The sequence below is a fragment of the Haliotis rufescens genome, unplaced genomic scaffold (genome assembly GCF_023055435.1).
Source record: "Haliotis rufescens isolate VD_foot unplaced genomic scaffold, xgHalRufe1.0.p SCAF_32, whole genome shotgun sequence".
Lineage (NCBI taxonomy): Eukaryota > Metazoa > Mollusca > Gastropoda > Lepetellida > Haliotidae > Haliotis > Haliotis rufescens.
In genome coordinates, this window is record NW_025964024.1 from 4,887,557 (window position 1) to 4,907,078 (window position 19,522).

At 39.1% G+C, this 19,522-nt stretch overlaps 3 protein-coding genes across 17 annotated transcripts in view; 2 read left to right on the top strand and 1 right to left on the bottom strand.

Moving 5' to 3' along the window:
* Window positions 1-3,403, top strand: part of LOC124147664 (serine/threonine-protein kinase LATS1-like) — a 42,315-nt gene extending 38,912 nt beyond the window's left edge. Inside the window, exons 6-7 of the mRNA XM_046518359.2 lie at window positions 173-279; window positions 1,130-3,403. Coding sequence (XP_046374315.2) covers window positions 173-279; window positions 1,130-1,555 — 533 coding nt within the window. The 3' untranslated portion in view covers window positions 1,556-3,403. The remainder of the gene's footprint in view (window positions 1-172; window positions 280-1,129) is intronic.
* Window positions 3,404-5,022: 1,619 nt separating this feature from the next.
* On the top strand, window positions 5,023-12,379 carry LOC124147666 (NADH dehydrogenase [ubiquinone] 1 alpha subcomplex assembly factor 4-like). The gene is made up of 3 exons (XM_046518360.2): window positions 5,023-5,631; window positions 8,274-8,371; window positions 11,537-12,379. Exons 1-3 carry the CDS (start codon window positions 5,481-5,483, stop codon window positions 11,909-11,911), a joined length of 624 nt encoding a protein of 207 aa, XP_046374316.1. The 5' UTR covers window positions 5,023-5,480; the 3' UTR covers window positions 11,912-12,379.
* A 2,328-nt stretch (window positions 12,380-14,707) lies between these two features.
* Window positions 14,708-19,522, bottom strand: part of LOC124147667 (phosphatidylinositol-binding clathrin assembly protein LAP-like) — a 70,618-nt gene continuing 65,803 nt past the window's right edge. For all 15 annotated transcript variants that reach the window (XM_048380687.1, XM_048380685.1, XM_048380686.1 and 12 more), the window contains one exon: window positions 14,708-19,338. The gene's annotated coding sequence lies outside the window, so the exon portion shown is untranslated. The remainder of the gene's footprint in view (window positions 19,339-19,522) is intronic.

Below are 19,522 nucleotides of genomic sequence, written 5' to 3' on the forward strand. Positions count from 1 at the left end.
TCTTTAATATACTTAAAATGATGCTGTGTAAAATAATTGTCATCTATTTTGTAGGCGACATTCATTTATTGATTATTGTTGTATATTAATGCCCAATGATTATAATTATTATTATTATTTATATTATTATTGATGATGATAAAGATGTTATTCAGGACTGCTACTGTTTCAGGCTATACCTCTTGCTGTGATTGGTGGAGCGTCGGGGTGATCCTGTTCGAAATGCTTGTGGGTCATCCCCCTTTCTACGCCGCCACGCCAGCAGAGACGCAATATAAGGTAACACAGCTTCTGTGATTCGAAGGTGCAAATAATATGGATTTTGGTTAGGTGTTGTGATTATTTCTTTCATGTTGACCTTGAATGCTTTCAGGCAGTGTATCATTATGTTCCTTTGGGGGGTTCATTCATGAGTGATGGAACTGTTTATATGTGGATACGGAACTTCCCCTCGAATATGAAACTGCCCTCTATCCTTCGGGAATGCCTTTACGGCAGCCATCTGGGTTTGCTTTAGGCTGTCAGTTGAGTGACAACTTGTGTTGGTGCAGTAGGTGCATTGTGTTGGCTGATGAATTCAAGTGTATGTATATGAAGAATCCTGTTTCATATTTTCATAGGCTATAAGCATGACTTGCTGTCTTGAAAAATAAGAACATTAGAATTACGTGTGTCAGGTGATTGTTAAACCCTAAGGCTAAAAAAAGCCCAATAGTCTTGGTTCTCGGGCACCGCCTGCATCATCATAAAGTTCTCTGCGCGTTTCGTTTTTATTTCCATTTAAAAAAAATAAATTTAAATCCTGAAATATTCCAAGTCCAATGGTAGTCAAATGCTGTATTCAAGTATTTTACTCGTCAAGGAATGCATTTATGAAGGGGGGCCATTTCTCAGGTTGATTGTAAACAACTGTTTATTTGGTTGCACAACTGTTTATTTGATTGCATACTAATTTAAACAACCACTCCGGTCTCATCTCCCCCCCCCCCCCCCCCCCCCAAAAAAAAAGAAAAGACACTGCCCACTCGCACTATATTTTCAAGAGCCATTGCCTGAGAACCAATTCTTTTATGTTTTTTTAAGCCTAATACACATATATAAACTCATCCATAATATTAACTTGTTTCAGGTGATAAACTGGGCTGAGACATTAAAGATTCCACCAGAGTCTAATTTGTCTAGCGCAGCCAGCAACCTTATTCTGCGTCTATGCTGCGGCCCTGAGGAGCGACTTGGACGAAACGGAGCCATGGAAGTCAAGAAACACCCATTCTTCTCTGATATCAACTATGATGGCCTTCGTCAATCACCTGCACCGTTTGTTCCAACGATCAGATATGCAACAGACACTTCCAACTTTGATCCTGTTGATCCCGAGAAACTTCGGAATAGTGACTCCGAAGATGCAAAGAGAGTGGACTCAAAATATGAAAATGGAAAACATCCTGAACATGCGTTCTTTGAGTTTACATTCAGACGTTTTTTTGATGATGGAGGACATCCGTGTCCTCTCATGAACCCAGACGCCGAGTCCAACTCTCCTGTATATGTTTAGCATCTGCTAAACTTTCTCGTCTTAACCTAATTGTGATAACTAACAAGACTGACCAAGTGCCTGACTGAGATTCAACATGGCCACTCACAGCAGACGCAAGGAATACTGAAGAAAATGTGATATGAACATATGTCGTTGGAGACATAAGCCACTGAACAGGACTTAACTAACTACGACACAAACCCGACAACGACTGTAACCCGTATGATGACAAACGTCCAACTTTCGATGCTGCTGTCTGTGACGCAGCTCTGATGAAAGTAACGCCCTACTTCGAACGCCATCTCCTGCAGAGTAAACTGTCCTCTCTGCCGTGGACTCCTTGCAACGTCGAGCAACGACCAAGCAGAGAAGGAATTACCTTGGTGCAAACTTCATAGAAGAAGATATTCATGAAAAAAAAATGAAAAAAAAGTTAAAGTCTGTTCAGTGTGTCGTCTTGCTGTGAGTGGCTCAGTGATATCTTTCCATAAAATGGAAACGTCCACCATTTGTCAGGCTAGGGGGCGTGGCTTCCCTTGCCTGTCTGGTGAGTCTGCCTGTTGGGCAGGTAACTGTTAAGCTTCTATTAGTGATATTTGTTATGCAGGTCATGTTAGAGAGTGACTTGATGGACCTAATGTCTGACTGTACATAGCAGGGCTGAGTGGGGAGCAGTGTGAAGCTCAGAATGAGTGCATCATCGTGTTATCGCGCTACAGCTAGATCTAAGTCGCCAACTCATCCTTTCCCTCCTAAACGCCATCTTGACTTTCCTCTGCGACAATTTGAGACTCTTAGTGTGCCTTCTTCACCCTCTAACTCTTTCAGCGACAAGTCTCTTGTCAGCAAGGACAAATTATATTTCAACATGAGAAATGATTGCTGAAAGAGTTAACATATTTTTTTTTATAAATTGCTTTACAGAATCTGACAGATAAAAGCATTATCTGTATGTAACATTTGTCATACCGTCCAACTGTTCATTTTGTTCATCCTTTAGATTTTTCCGCGGATCATGTTTGTAGACCTCCTATCACAAATATTCAAATTTGCTGAGTCTCGAGTTCTTGCAAAGGAAATTTAATTTCTTGATGTACATAATCAGCATGGCCATATTATATATCATGCACTGCACAGGCAGTAAATGTGCAGAAGTGCACTTTTTGTACAGAATGTTAGAAGCCCATGCAATCTGCTGCATATCTGCCTGTGTGTGCTGGCATGCCGAAGTGTTTGTGTATGTCGCCAGCCTATGTATGCCGTCTGCCGAAACACAGCTGTGTATGTCTTCTGCCTACATGCCTGTGTATGCCGTCTGCTTGCACGTGTATGCCGTCTGATTGCATGTGTATGCCGTCTGCCTACATGCCTGTGTACGCCGTCTGCTTGCACGTGTATGCCGTCTGCTTGCATGTGTATGTCGTCTGCCTACATGCCTGTGTATGCCGTCTGCTTGCACGTGTATGCCGTCTGCTTGCATGTGTATGCCGTCTGCCTACATGCCTGTGTACGCCGTCTGCTTGCATGTGTATGCCGTCTGCTTACATGTGTATGCCGTCTGCCTACAAGCCTGTGTATGCCGTCTGCCTACAAGCCTGTGTATGCTGTCTGCCTACACACCTGTGTTCGGCATCTGCATATAGCCTGTGTATGTCATCTGCCTACACGCCTGTGCTTATTAGCTTGTACAGAGGTGGGCAGGGCACGCCAACCAGTATGTTAATATGTACATAGTCCGGCTGTGTGTCTGCCCGGCTGTAGTACTGTATAAAGTGATGGGGAGTAGCCATGGCTACACTGTACAGAGCAGTGAAGATGGGATCTGTAAGAAAAGGCAATATTCTTCAATAAAATGTTATTAAACAATACAGTGTCGTTATTGATGTCCGTGGTGAGAGCAGGACCTGGCAGCCTGGATAGGACAAGGCACCCTGGAGAGGCCGAAACACGATACACCAAGTGATTCACGCACTAAACTCTCATTGCACTAACAATCAAAAGAAACATTACAGAACATAAGCCAATGTGAAAACAATTATGATTACAATTCCTGTCTTGAACTTTGTTCATGCTGAATAAATTGATTTTAAGATAATACATTTGATACAAACATGACATAATTGAAATGAGCATCTTAGGACTGGATTGTATTTATATAATCTATGAGATTGGAATAACCTGACATACATGAATGGTCAACTATACTACTCAACATTTGCTAAGGACCACACGACTCGGATGACTTTTGATCATTAGCAGATGTTGAGTGGTATAGTTTGTGAGCAACATATTGAAAATGAAAACCATAACACATTGACAGCATACTGTTTTTCAAATACATTGTTTAGTGTTTTCAAAATAAAAGTGAACTGTGATTATTGTGAAAAGTGAACTTATTCATGGCATGAGGCAACAGTAAGTCTAGAAGCACACATTGTACTGAAAAGAGGGGCCATGGATGAATCATCAGGCAGTGGTCTAAGCATTACTGGATAATGGCTTGTTCAATCTGATGAATACCATAAAGCGGATACATATGGCAGTAGTGTACACTGTTAAGGTCAGTGTAATCGTGGCTGTATCTACTGAAAGAGTGAGTGAGTTGGGTTTAACGCCGCTTTCAACATTATTCCAGTTATATCGTGGCGTGTCAGCTTAATGTGGGAGGAAAGCCCGAAGTGATGCAGGTCTCAGACGTTTACCACTTCGGTGAAACCCATGAGCACGGGTATGGTGCTGACAAACCTAGAAACATAATCGGGGATTCGAACCCACAATCATAGGTTTCTGGCGTGCCCAAGGGACGCAACTCTGCACAGCGAATCGCGGCGCCTTAGACGACTGGGCCACCCGTGCCCCCTCTACTGAAAGAAATACACACATGCAAATGTTGCATTTTAATTTGATTTTAGATGTATGTTATGTTATGCTGTCTTCTATTTTGGGGGACAAAATACTTGGACCTATGGGGTTGAATACTTTACAGATTGATTGAATATGATTTGACAAAAATATATGGAGTGACTTGCCGATTCGAAGTTAAGAATACTGCATTAAAATATTTTTTTTATTATAATAGATAGATATTAACATGATTTATAATGTATAGGAATCTTATTGTATTTTTTAAAATCATTGTGATTTTGAGGAACATTAATTCGTAATTTTAGCTCATGGTGCTTGGTAATTGCAAGTAGATCAGTTTCATTTTGACCAGGTGAATACTTCTGATGAAATTGTAAATGTTTATAATAATTCATATTAAGTATTAATGAAACTATATAAATATCAAAGTCATGTACGCATCTGATAATCTCCACAGTTTTCATATAGACAATCTGTAAAAGGCGACTATGCTTGTCGTAAGAGGCGACTAACTGGATCGGGTGGTCAGGCTCACTGACTTGGTTGATGCATGTCATTGATCCCAAATGCATGGATCGATGCTCATGATGTCAATCACTGGATTGTCTGGTCCGGACTCGATTATTTACAGACCACCGTCATATAGCTGGATATTGCTGAGTGCGGCGTTAAAAACCAACGAACAAAGAAACTAACACACAAACATAAAGACAATCCTGGAAAAAGGTACTGAACATATTCACTAGTGGTCTGCAACATGTTAGCTGGTAAGGTTATCTGTTCTTGGCTGTCACCCTATGAAAACATACATATACGTCGTTTTCCTATCTTGTCAATGGTTAAATAAGTAACTTGTTAGAAAAGTGGGGCCGAAAAGTGTTTTACTGATGTCCTAAGTATGTAAACAATTCCCGAAAGGAGCTTCAGGAATATTATTCTCTGTAGGTCAAACAGAAGGTCGTCTTGTGACCCGGAAGTAGTCGTATGACCTCTAAAACACGAAACATGCCGAGTAGTTGTACTATGCAAGCTTTTGCCTGAAAACCAAAGCTCTTCTCATCACTGGGCAACTGTCAAGATGGGACGTGCAGTTTCGAAGATGTCGAGGCCGTTGAAGAATTTCAACGTCGAGAACAGGGCTCACAGGGCGATAGACAAACAGGGAGATCAACCCAAAGTGGCACCTCGATATCCTTCATCTGCTCCATTATTGGACAAGTTTGCAGATGGTTTGTCCCTTTCTTTATACATCTTGTTTTGTTGATACGAAATGGTCGTACATGTGACGAGGTCAGTACTTTTAATTATATCGCCTCTTGGAACCCCAGAAAGTATCTTGAAATTTGAAGTGGTAATTCAGCAATTATATGAACGACAGAATAGAAAAGAGTAGTAGAAAAAGGTAAATCCGAACCTGCCGAAGATTAACAAGTGCTAAGGAAAATATTTGTGAATGTTGTTGCATATCATCATTCGGTAATGCTGTAATACCATCTCATCTCATACCAGTGTGTTTATTATCACCAAGTATATGTAGGGGTGCCTGTCTTTTCCACTCAAGGACTGAGATTCGTATTGTCACATGTCATGTACGTTTTCATTTATCAAGAACAGTTCGTAGTTGCATCGCTGCAAAATCGTACATATGGACATTGTACTACTCTGTTTTAAAGGGGCACTGATCTAACGCAATTCCCCGGGACTGGTTGTTGCCTTTGTTTTTGTTTTTTCCCAGTGAGTACCCGGATGTATAGCAGAAATCTAGACTAGTTCGCGACCTCTGCTGTGCCTTTCGTAAGCGCATTAGTCACTTTTATGGATACCGGTAGTAATAAGGGCGTATGGTCACATTGATCAACAAAATGAAATACAGTTTTCAAGATAATAAGGAAATGTAGGTATCTTTGTGGGTAGCATCGGTAATGGTGACGAAGTTTGGATAAGTCACTTGCTTGGTAATTTTGCGATTTTCGTTTACACTATTTTGACTTGCAACACAAAGTAAATATTTCACCTGAGGATTGCTTTTTTTATAGTGTGTATATTTTGTTACTGTCAAAATGTGTAACATATTTATTAAACGTCTAAATATTTTACAAAGTGACTGAAAAACATTTCCATCTGTATTATTATGATAACGAATTCCAAACATCTTAATGCTTAATGTCATCACCAAGAGACTGAAAATGTTACGTTGAAAAGTACATTTCTATGTTGTTTGGCTTCTCATCCTACATAATAATCTGTTGTGATGTTTGTAGGCCCTTTTGATCGTCTTAATCAATCTGGACAGATTTTTTAGTCAAAATGACTGAAATATTTACACATTTATAAATTGCCTGAGAGAATCACATTTTACAAATTGATGGTAATATATACACGCTTACAGAGGAAAAGACCTGTAAAAACAACGTCTATCGCGCATTGAAGAATTTCCCAACCAAGACGTAGAGAAACAAGAACGAATCGGTTCAAATGAAGGAAAACAAAATGCAAATACCATAATTACAACCTACCAAATTTATGTGTATAAATTTTAGGCAGCTTCCTTGTTCGAGGAATGTATCCGTGAATATCCACACAAAGGAACAATATCCCACTCGTCTGCAGCTGTACAAAGAAACTTATTCGATGTCACGTGTCTCTGTAACAATCAAATATTTTAAAAGATATATATCGTTTCGGGATATTATAACCCGTGTTCGTTTCTCAACTGATCACTTGGATTGTTTCAGGTGTTTCACATAGGTGTCAAGTCTCAAAGGTCGGCTGAGAAAGCCCACGTGACAACTATTTTCATAACGTCCACGGTTCCTAAAAAATCCATTGAGTGATAGATAACAATGATCAATCAATCAAAGTATTATCAGTTAACCCTTTGAACAAAGTATGTTGTTTTTACATTGGCACTCCACGCCATGATATGAGTGTATTCGCTTTGTTTTAGTAAACCTAGACATGTAAACACTCACTTTTGACATATCCACTGTGCAAGATAACAGTGATTAATCAATCAACGTATTTTCTGTTAATCCTTTGATGACTAGGAACGATCCGTTGTTTTACAAAAAAAAATAAATCAACTGATCATTCATCTATTGCTGGGCTGCCACGTGCATATTACATAACACACATTTCACCTCACCTCAAACGTGGATTTAGATTGAATAATTACCCCAGACACAATAAATGCCAAATGGGAACCTTTGTCAGGTAATCTAAGTGGTGCTACCACTAATTGTACCTGTAATAAATTCATTAACTGAGCATCAAGTGAATGACGACAAATACACAAGTGTAGAGTTAGACGAGAAAACGTGGATGACAACAAGGGAGTAGTAATCGTATTATCAACGCAATCCGAAATCCGAAAATGCTTTCACTGCATGGATACTTTTTTCAACTATAACCATCTGGGGTATTTCCAAATAACGACATCCGATGAGCTCCGCCGTTCTTTTTGTCTGTTTGTTTAGGCTGAAGAAATTAATTAACATGCGCCCTTTGTCGAAATCTGTATAGATCACAGTTAACCAATCAGTGTTTATGCAAAAATGCGTAAAACAAATATTGCCTCCAGCCTCCAAGTTTATTTAGCTTTCCTTGCAGACGGTAGCCCAGTCTCTGGTCACGCTCAGTTGCGTTGCGTTTCATCCGGGTACTCACGGGGGAAAAAACAATAACAAAGGCAACAACCAGTCCGGGGAATTGCGTTAGATCAGTGCCCCTTTAACTAACCAACACCAGTGAATAACAGTAACATTCTAATTTCCAAATAGGCAGATGCTGATTTTGCACTTGTGTTCAAATGCTTTGGCAGAGTGCACGTTGAAGAACGTTCATCTAGAGACATGTACCAATGATGTTTCAGACCATCCGGAATACCTGACAGCTCAGAAAACCAAGCATGGCAAGCTGGTTGACAACATGAGGAAGCTGCAGTTAGACTCCCATGGACCTCCCCCAGAGGTAGGCAGGCACCCATCAGGATTATTTCTCATATCGCAGCACCCATAAGCATTAACTGGTTTATCTATGTTGATCTTATATATACATATTTATGCTCGATGCTTACACTTTCAGTGACTGGTTTGCACTCTGCCATGAAATCCACTTACCGTATTCGACGTAATAAGCGCCCACAGCGATATTTGCTAATATATTGGCTAGTGAACAATCCCAATTAGCACCCTTCCGACTGATCGATGTACACAATTCGGGTACATTTATTCGTGCATAATATGCACTCGTCTGTTATATGCACCCTTAATTACGGGCAAATAAATTCTGGAAAAATATATCTGTCGTGTATAATACACACAGATTTTTCTTTTGTATTATTTCAGGCTGTCAGCAGAAACCATAAAATTAACGATCTTTCGACTCTTTCACCAAAATTATATTCTAATAAGAGCCCCCTATTTCTAATTTTGAGAGCGCCCTGGGCGCTTATTACGTTGAATATGGTAAGCGTTTCAAAATGACATCTCTACTTCCTTGTAGAATGAATGAAAAGTAAATATTGCTTTGCACCGCATCAGCAAAATTACAGCTTTTGATGATGAGCTTCCTTATACATGTTGTAGAGATGATGGTTAAGGTGATTGCTCATTGTGCAAAAGATCCAGAGAACTAGAGCTTTCTCGTTTCTTTTGTTTTATAAAGTATTATTTGTTTCCACATGAATAAGTCCTCACAACATTGTACAACTGCATCAGCTTCCACAAGACTTTCTACAATGCTTGGCTCTCTACCCTACTAAGCTGAGATGCTGGGTGTTACCAAAGTTATATAACCAGGGTATTTTAGAAAAAGGGTTTTTGGTATTTACTTAAAATGTAGTTTACTAAACTAAGCTTTTGGGTAACATATAGACGCATGTGAGAGAAGTGATTGAGCAGTGTGAGGCATCACCCCGGGGGCAAGTGATTATGGGTTTTGCTTCTCTTAAGTGATAGAGTATAAACTTTTCATTAGTACAATGAATTAGTAGAATTGGTCTTGAAATGGGAATGTCAGAAGGGAGATAGATAGATGGAACAAAATGGTTAGACTTGTGGTGATCAAACATTTCTGAGTACTACTGCCTGATTGGAATGTCTAAATAACATGAATAAGTATCTTTTTCGGTGTCTTCCAATCTGGCAGAAGTAGCTGAGGGAATTTGATAAGATGAGTATGTCCAAGTTGACCAATGACTTAAAGAGGTAATCAAATTGGTTAGTTCGAAAAGCTTGATTGTAAAACTATTTACTATGGAAATTGGGGAATGACCATTATGACTCATTTCTCATGATGTCAAATGTGATTTTGGAGGGAGGAGCTAAAATTATCATCGATAGTATTTTGTGAGTCGTCCGAGAGTGGTGCGGGGAGTCGGGAGCATACAGCTGAACAGAACGGTTCACTGTGGTTTTGGGATCCCGAGTCAGAAAAGAAGTAGAGTTAACGTTCATCAGAAAAACCATCAGGCTCTTCAACCATCATCTAGGTATGTGTTGTATTTATATCAGGCAACAACAAGAATATATCTGAGGACCATGTGTGTGTATTTATGATTAACTCTATCATAAATAAAAAGGACTGGAGCAAACCATCGGACTTGTGATTTTGAGAGAGCTACATCATCCCTAGAACTAAGGAGTAGTTGATAAGTAGAAGTGACCATAGGTAGAAGGGTAACGTACCCGGAACCTAAGGTTACATTATTGTTCAAAGCAGCAGGAACCTCAGAGGTAGTGCAATGCAGACCTCTTTTTCAAGAAATGCTAATGTCATGCTGAAGACCCTGGTTTGATTCCCCTCAAGGGTAGTGTGTGTAATGTGTGTAGCCCATTCTTGTGTCCCAACCCTGACATGACTTGAATATTGCTAAGGCTAAGAACCCAATCTCATTAAAATCAGATCTTAGTTCTCGTTGTCGCTAAACAAAGATCTGAGGACATCCCATTAAGGGTCACGTCAGAACGACCTTTCATCCAACCAATCAGAGCGTCGCTTACCAGATCATGAAAGTGACAGTCGAAATGTGTTTTCTAATCATGCAACCACGAAATATTTAACATGGAGTATTCCAAACGACAGTTACGGGTTTTATGATTATATCCATACAATCTAAGCCATCTATAAGCCATTCCAGAATATTCTTCTTATCAGTTTTAATTTTTTTAATCGAGAATACGTCAAAATGTGTTTCGAAGCATAGTCACCTGTTTGAAACTAGTGTCATAAAGCTCGAGAAAGCTGCCTTCTGATTGGCTAATGTAGATTTCTTGTCGGTCATTTCATTGGTCGGTCAAAATTCGTGAAAGGTCGTTCTGACGTGACCTGTAATGGGATGTCCTCAGATCTTTGTTTAGCAGTAGCGAAAGCTAAGATCTGATTTTAATGAGATTGGCTAAGAACCATATCCACTTCCCAAAGAGCAGGACACCTGAAACATTCTGTTTGAAATATGTGAAACTCAAATCAACAATGTAGTGCCTTCTGCAAAATGAATAAATTGGTTGTATATGTCCTAGGGCTGTTACAATTCACTCGCATATTCGGTGAATCGAACCGTATCCATCCATGAATTGAATTCATTATTCGTGGTCACTAGAATCGAAATTTTTTGAATATGCAAGCATGTGCATGTACATACCCTGTACCTAAAAATATCCATAAGAACATATTATATGCATAGATTTCTTCAAAGATAACACTCTTATAGTATTTAATTTGACAGTATTGTGGTCACTGGTCATTGTAGCATTTGAGCAGAAACTAGTACCTGGATAAGCGCAGTATATAAATGTATAACATATCAATAATTAATAAACCACTGTGAATAATTTATGTTGTTAATGTTTCACTGAATTTAACAAATAATACATCAACTGCTGACTTGTTATTGTATTCGTGAATTAATATTCGTATTCTATATTCGTGATACGAATTGTATTCGCCTCATAGTGTATTCGTTGCAGCCCTAATATGTTCTGACCATTACAGAAACCCCAATTATGTTTCAAGGTTTGTCAGCACCATACCCATGCTCATGGGCTTTACCGATCTGGTAAACGTCTCATACCTGCATCACTACGGGCTTTCCCCCCATCAAGCTTATTTAATGTTTGTAATTTGTTTGTTTAGATCAAATCAAAGCCAAGGCCCAAGCCAGAAAGCAGAGATAAGTTGGAAGACCCAGAATTTGGTTTTCTTGAGCCCGAGAGAATCCCAGCCGGAAGGACGTCAATACGCCAGGCAATGCAGTTCATCACTCAGCATCAGTCGGCGCCGCAGGACTACAAGTCCTCTCAGATTGCACATGAATACAAGCTGGACGAAGTACATGTACAACAAATACTCAAATACTTTCAGACGTTCCATATGCATCTGCCTAAAGCTTTGCTGGACAAGCATCCGAAACTGATGGACAGTTTAGGTAGGAGGGAGCCTGTTCAGATTAAAGGCGGTGACAGTACAATGTTGAAAGCTTCCTCTGAGACGGATGGCACCAAAGTATGATAGTGGTTGTGTGTAGGGATAGTGTGTGAAACTGAAGAGGATGTTGCCTCGGATACGGTGAAAATAAGTTGAACTCAACATGACAAGGCATGATTTTGTCACCTTTGAGGTATGCTAGTTTTCTATCTAGGAACTAAATTCTTTTCGTTTCTCTGATGTGTGAATAATAAAATTAATATGAGAAAGCTGATGGGTTTACTAATTTGTAGAGTGCAGTGAACGTTGACACAGAAATCACTTTCTTAAACACCTGTGGGTGAGAAACCCATTTGAGATAACTGGTATCAAACATATGTGTGAGATAGAATTCCAGGCCCGTGATTGGCTACTCCATGGTGATGATGGACTTCTTTCCTTAGTGAAAGTCATTCATAAGTTGCTCTCGCTTCAGTTGAATGTTCACCTATGTCCGTATTGAACAACAGGACCGTGTAATTAATAATTAAAATAAACAAACTCGTCCTCGTCTGCGAGTTTGATTGTTATTATTATCAGTTACATTATCTGTTGTTATGTCAGCATTATGGTATTTCAGAGTGTAAACCCCCTGGATGCCACAGCGACACATATGTCCCTCCTCGTCAACCCTCACTTCGAAGTTGAATAAAATTCAAAGTACATCACGCTGACTAATAGACTTCACAGTTTTGAAGTCCCCCTTCTGTTTATCATTTACTGTCATTTTAGGCAAATCAACATTACTGAAAGTGACTTCTGAAAATTAGGTACATTGTAAATTTCGCCAAATCACAATTCTTCGCGTTATTTACTGTGTGTTTAGAAATCTAAATATCGGATATTCACTCAAATTATTAAAGTAGAAAAATAGCATATTAGTGATCACGGGTATTAAATCCCTCATGACAATTCTGAAACGTCGCTCATAAGCCTAGAATCGTTAAGAATGTTTTGGAAAATAAGCATAGACGAACGCCGAAGTGTACGTTCCGCCATATTGGATTGTGTTTATAAACTGCCGGTTATGAGACGCCTATTCTATCATGAATATTTCAAACTCTGCTGCTATACATGCTTCCCTGAATTACTCATACATTTTAGAAACAGTGTCACCAATGCAAATTATCTAGATGAAATCATGCGAAATAAATTAGGTATGGAAACGAAAACAGTGCTCAGAAAACTGTAGATCTACTTGCTGAAATGTAAACAAAGCAAAATTCAGATTTTACACTGTGTAGCATTTTTAGAGGTACTTTCGTCCTATTGTTGCATACATTGGCTCGATCACGGTAGTTATCTGCATTTCTGACTAATTCTCTTTGTTACATTGGAAAACATGGTAAACAAATAACAGTACGCACATTGTCAGAATGTTTCGGATTTCTTATCATGCTTATGTGACACATTTATGTATATACGATCCCTAAATCAACGAAAATCCTCCTCTGGAAATCCTGCATACTGTTGTCAGTGAACATGCCATTTTGTAAAAGTCGGTCACCGGTAGTGATGTCATACGGAAGTAAACATTGTTGTGCATATTTGGTAATTTCCTTGAGGTGTAAACTGTTAACTCGGCGTCCAGCGTGTTCTTTGTTTTTGTCAAGTTTGCATTATCATCATCGCCTTGATAATCCACAGATATGGCGGAAACCTCTTTTGTGTAGGGTCACATTATTCATGAGTAGTAAGCAGTACATAGGATGACGTCACTTATGACAGTGGTGTTATGTATAAATGAGCTACTGCAATCATGAGAATAGACAAAATGTATCGGTTCGATGATAAAAAGATGCGTTTTTAGGGTGTGTAAGAAACAGATTACTGTACTCGTGCCTGTCAGATACCATTGATCTTACAACTCGTTGTTACAAAGCTTTCGCTTGTTACATACTTTTTGAAACAACTCGTAAGATCAATGGTATCTGACAGACACTCGTGTAGTAATCTCTGTGTTCTGATCAGTGAACCAGTAGCTGTTCTCACCATCCTCTGTAGTTTTGGCCATACACCATGCAGTGGACTGGGGACCTTTGCGTTCATTGAAAACAAGTGTAGAAGCCTTTCATTTCTGTTCATCTAATTTAATACTGTTAAATTGGCTAATAAATGGATTAGAGTAGTGTCAGAAATTAGAATAAAACGGTTTTGAGCAGCTTTTAATATGACAAGCATTAAACAAATCAAAATTCAAACAAGGTCATACCATATAATGAACAAGTTGAACTTTAATACTGGTGTCATCAGTGTGGATGCTTCTCAATTCTTCATACAAGGCTAGTCTAAGATTTTCAATCATACAAGGGGACACAGTTGCATCCCTTGGGCACGCCTGAACGCCATGATATGTTGTTTCGAATCCCAGATCACCCCGATTGTTTCTAGGTTCGGCAGCATCATACCCGTGGGTTTCACCGAAGTGGTAGACATCCGAGACCTGCATCACTTTGGGCTTTCCCCCTGACACTGGGCTATAACTGTTTGTTTGTTTGTTTGTTGTTTAACACCGCACTCAGCAATATTCCAGCTATATGACGGCGGTCTGTAAATAATCGAGTCTGGACCAGACAATCCAGTGATTGATATCATGAGCATCGACCCACGCAGTTGGGATAGATGACATGCATCAACCAAGTCAGCGAGCCTGACCACCCGATCGCGTTAGTCGCCTTTTACGACAAGCAACTCAGTCATAAAGTCAGTCATAAAATGTACCAGATTTGACAGACTGATGACAAACATATCACTGCAAAAGGAAATACTTCCGCAGAATGTTCCACAACAATCATTATCATGGTCAACATCACTTTCATAAATAAGAACAGAAGAAGGACATATTTCTCATATATTTATTTTCACCTGTTGTGACATAGTTGCCTACAGATGCTCTATACCTTCTGCTCTGCCATATAGTAATGGTTATCACACATACACAGTGACAAGTGACACCACCTTTGCAGAATGCCGGAGCATCATACAAGGGAGGTAACTCCATGCTACCAATGAGGACGATGGACTAAGGGTGATATAACTCTATAATGTTATGTAGGACAGTTGTCTGACCCGAGTCCTCTGGTGGCTTGTAGACTGAATCAGAGCATTCTGGAGATGTACAGTTAAAGCGGCGGTGGCTAACACCGTGGCTGATTCTTACACCATATCAAGCTGGAGCTTGAGAAGCTACTAGGACATTAAGTACTAATACACCTTGGGCCGTACATAAATGGGCCGTGCTGGGCCAATTGTAGGAATATTTCCTGAACTTCGGACTGGTAATACTGCGTTAGCATCATGATGTTTGCAATCAATGATTGACCTTGAAGGTCTGAACACTTTGGAGCTGTGCTAATGGACCCAAGGCATGTCTTATTAAATATACAAAGAACAGAACTAGGACATCAAGTACAAATGTACTAATGAAGACTGATTTCCTTGAAAAATTTACAAAACACAAATTCCCAATATAACAATGTCAAAACATTTCTATGTAGGTTAAAGACTATTAAGAATAATTTATTGGTATGTGTGACTTGAGGCTAGTCTTCCTACTAGAAGACAGAATAAGCTTATATAATGTCGGATAGAAAGGTTGTCTACATATGTTCAATGACATTTACAATGGACATATACTACATCCTTGGTCAAGCGATGAAGTAGTAATATTTCCGCATTCAGCTCACTAACTTCTACCATAAATAGAAGTCCAATAGTGGATGTGTCCATCTAACCGTTCAACCTGTGGCCATGATATGCTTACCACATGTTCCTCCCAAGTGGACACGAAGTGTGTGCCCGGTACCGGACATAGCTCATTGCAGCAAGGACAAAGAAAGGGATGACCGGTCAGTGAATCTACAGAATTCAGCAATCTCATTACAATCAGATCTTAGTGCTCACACTGCTACAACAGTGGTGGTGAGCACCAAGATCCGATTTTAATGAGATTGCTGAATTCTGCCGATCTGAAAACAAACGGTCATTTCTGTGATAGATCAGATTATCAACTTCTGCAATGGTCCTAAAGATCACTGTTCAGACACAACATATCAGTCAGGTCATCCCTGAGACTGGTAGTGAAATGAAACAAGTTACAATAAGCAAGCTAATGCCCTACAATAATGCCTAGTCGAATCTCTGCCACACACTGATACGCCAAGACAACCCAGGATCCCACAATCTGGTGTATACTAACAATAACAACAAAGTGCCTCCAGGAACCACACTTGTGATATAAAACTATGATATGATCTTCTATTTAACTAGTACAAGGATTACCCTAATTCATGATCGTTAAATAGGAGCTGATATTAGTATAATTGACTACTGTAGATAATTTATGACATATATAAAGTGTAGCAGACACACACAACACTATGCTTGTGTGGCACTATATACAGTATACAACAGTCAACAGTGCCTCCAGTGCATACAGGGCTTTACTATTAAATCTTTTATGCAGAAACATTACTTAGGTTTAACATGAACTTATCCATATATATATATATATATCCACATTGTAAAACATACAGATTGACCAAACCTTCAGCTAATCATCAATATTCACGAAATATACATTGTTTCTGATAAAATGTCTTCATTATGAGCATAAATATTGAAAAAGAATTCAGTTTTAGCAAAACTACACAAGACAATACCTAGGTACATATACTGCTCAAAATGTGCAAAGGATCACACCTTTGACTAAAGATGACTACTTTGATCCCTAGCAAATGCTGAGTAGTATGTGTCCGTACTGCAACCACTACATGGGAGCTGGTGCTGTGTGTGCCGTCACTACGGTGTTGTATAAATTACACTTCCTTCAGTTACTCTGTGCATGAATAACAACTGACATTCTGATGACAGAAACAAGCATACATTAACAGCAGGCAAAACGTCGTCCCTTCTAACAATCACAGAGGAAACAGTGTAATAACAACAAAAACAACATAATGATTCTGCGAGGAGAACAAGCGCCCTGATTGGTTGGCCGTGTAAGTAGATGGTAGCATTTCACGATACTCTGGCTAACTAGTCATGTAAATGAGGGTAGTTGTTCCAGACACTTGGGAAATACAGTAATCATTATTCGTTAACACTATTCTCCTTAAAACTTTTACGGATAGGTATTTGATAACATTGAACAATAATAGTCGTATCAATTAATTCAAGTATATGATAAAGCAGGTACATTATGGTTAATATCTCTGATAATTTAAATCTTTGAGAATATCATACGATTCCCTCACAACCCTTATTAGCATGGATAGTTTCATAGGACTATGTATTAACATTTCCGTGATAATCATCTGGCCTAAGACAGGGTCCTCTCATCATTTCATTGGTTTACTATCATACAATAATCTCAAAATGACATATTTACATAACTCTGGAGTGAGTTGACTCTACATGGCCACGTCACTGCTCTAACTCAGGCAGATCTGCAGTTCTTAAGACTAAAATAAAATTAACAAAATCATGCAATCTTTTTCATAATTCATCTCTTAAAATATATTTTACAAAAAAGCAAAAGCTGTGTAACTGAACTATTGCGTAAAACCACCGTGATACAGAAACGTCATCGGAAGGGGGTGAAACTTGCATACTAGTGATACAGGAACTCCTCACATCAACAGAGGCAATGACCAGTGTATGGAGCCTGCATATTACCAGTCATACAGGAACTCCTCACATCAACAGAGGCAATGACCAGTGTATGGAGCCTGCATATTACCAGTCATACAGGAACTTCACACATCATAAGAGGCAATGACCAGCGTATGGAGCCTGCATACTACCCATGACAAGAACCACGCATTCAGTAGTTCCAAGCACTAGCGAATGTTTTCTGCAGGCCTGATGAAGTCCTTTGACTTCAAACCAAGCATGTTTGTTGATAATGAAGAACATTTGCAAGGTGATTCAATCAATCAATTCGTGTGGCCTCCACAACTCAAGGCTGACACTGGTGATATTTGTTCATTCATGTGATAATACATGAATTTGAAATGAACAATTGAATAGTGTAGCCTATGTATATTTGTGTATATCCCCCGCAGATTGTGCTGATTGACACATTTTGTTACAGAGTTGGTACAGAGTTGGTACATGTGTCGACACATGCAACTTACAAACCACTGCTTGGCTACTGAACGCAGGGTTGGGGCCAGATGTGGAAATTTCGCAGTTGACACAGAACAATACATCTCACACATCTCAAGACAATCTAAATTCCTCTACGATCCCTCCAAGGGTGTCTTGCTTGAAGGGCCGCTTCTCATCTGCAGCTTGCTTTCAAGCAGGAACAAGGGAGGCAACTCCTATGCATGACTACACAAAAAGAGCTAGTCCATCACTTATACACATATAAGTACCAACAGCTGTGTTTGGGCAGCCCCTATACATGTAGACATATATATTAATATATATACACAAAAATTCATATAATTGCCATCTTTGATTTTATGATAAATTTTGATATATTGTGCATGTAAGATGACTTTCGGACTCAATTTTATGTATTAAACATATGAGAGGAGATTTGTGTGATGTTGGGTAACTCAACCGTGCGACAAAGTGTGATATTTGGCATTGATATTGTGGAAACTTTTCAGAAAGTTTCAAATTATTTTATTACAGCAAAAAAGATTTTTTAAATTTCAATGCAGAAGGTAATTCAATATCTCAATGTAAAAACCTTCAGAATCCCTGAACCAATACACTTGTCACTACTTTCTGCATAACACAATGACCAACATTTACACTTACAGAAGTTGTCTACATTTTGTTGTGCTGCTTTGGCTAGTGAATGTACCATGCATAAAAAATAGGGGTGTCATGATTGTATATTTGTCAGAATACAAATCTTTTCTTCTTGTATATTGATATTCGATATTTGAGACGAATCAAAAGTACCAAAGTGAAAAGCAACACGAGAAGTTTGATGGCGAAACATCAGCCAATCACACAAAAACGACCTTTACGTCAAGGTTTAAAATAGCTTTTAATCAACTATTAATGGTTAAGTAAAGTCTGACATTCCAAATTTGGTGCAAGTTCTTCACAGCATTATGTAGTAAGTTGATGCTGTATAATGGCTATGTATCAGAAGCTATACGTTGTGAATGTTACTCTACATATGCACGTGTGTCATGACACCCCTAATAAAAGACGTGTAGAGTGTGCTACACCCACAGATGACATTGCACAGTTGACGATGTCTCCAATGTTGACTAGTTACCCGCCTACCTATACAATATGTCCTGATAACTGTACACTATCTCGGGCAAAGAGGGGTGGGGCCAGGACTCGGAGCATCTAGTGTACACTTCTAGGCTGTCACACTACACCAGATAGTCAGAGTAGGCCAAGGGTATTATCTTTGCAACATCCACCAATATGTACACAAGTTCACAGTCTATGTCATTTGTACAACAAATATGTTCATCTTCTGGTCTGTTGTCAACCTGAAAAAGAAGAAATACATAATGACACACATACTAAGTCAAACATGTAAGTGAGTGATTTGATTTGTTTGTTGTTTAACACCGCACTCAGCAATATTCCAGCTACAAGAAGGCGGTTTGTAAATAATTGAGTGATTGAGCATCGATCCACGCAATTGAGATACGATGACAGGTACCAACCAAG

Excerpts from the sequence above, each read along its gene's own strand:
- LOC124147666 (XM_046518360.2), top strand. The coding sequence starts at position 5,481 with ATGGGACGTGCAGTTTCGAAGATGTCGAGGCCGTTGAAGAATTTCAAC. Across the intron at positions 5,632-8,273 it reads ATTGGACAAGTTTGCAGATG|ACCATCCGGAATACCTGACA; the intron begins GTTTGTCCCTTT and ends ATGATGTTTCAG. Across the intron at positions 8,372-11,536 it reads CCCATGGACCTCCCCCAGAG|ATCAAATCAAAGCCAAGGCC; the intron begins GTAGGCAGGCAC and ends TTGTTTGTTTAG.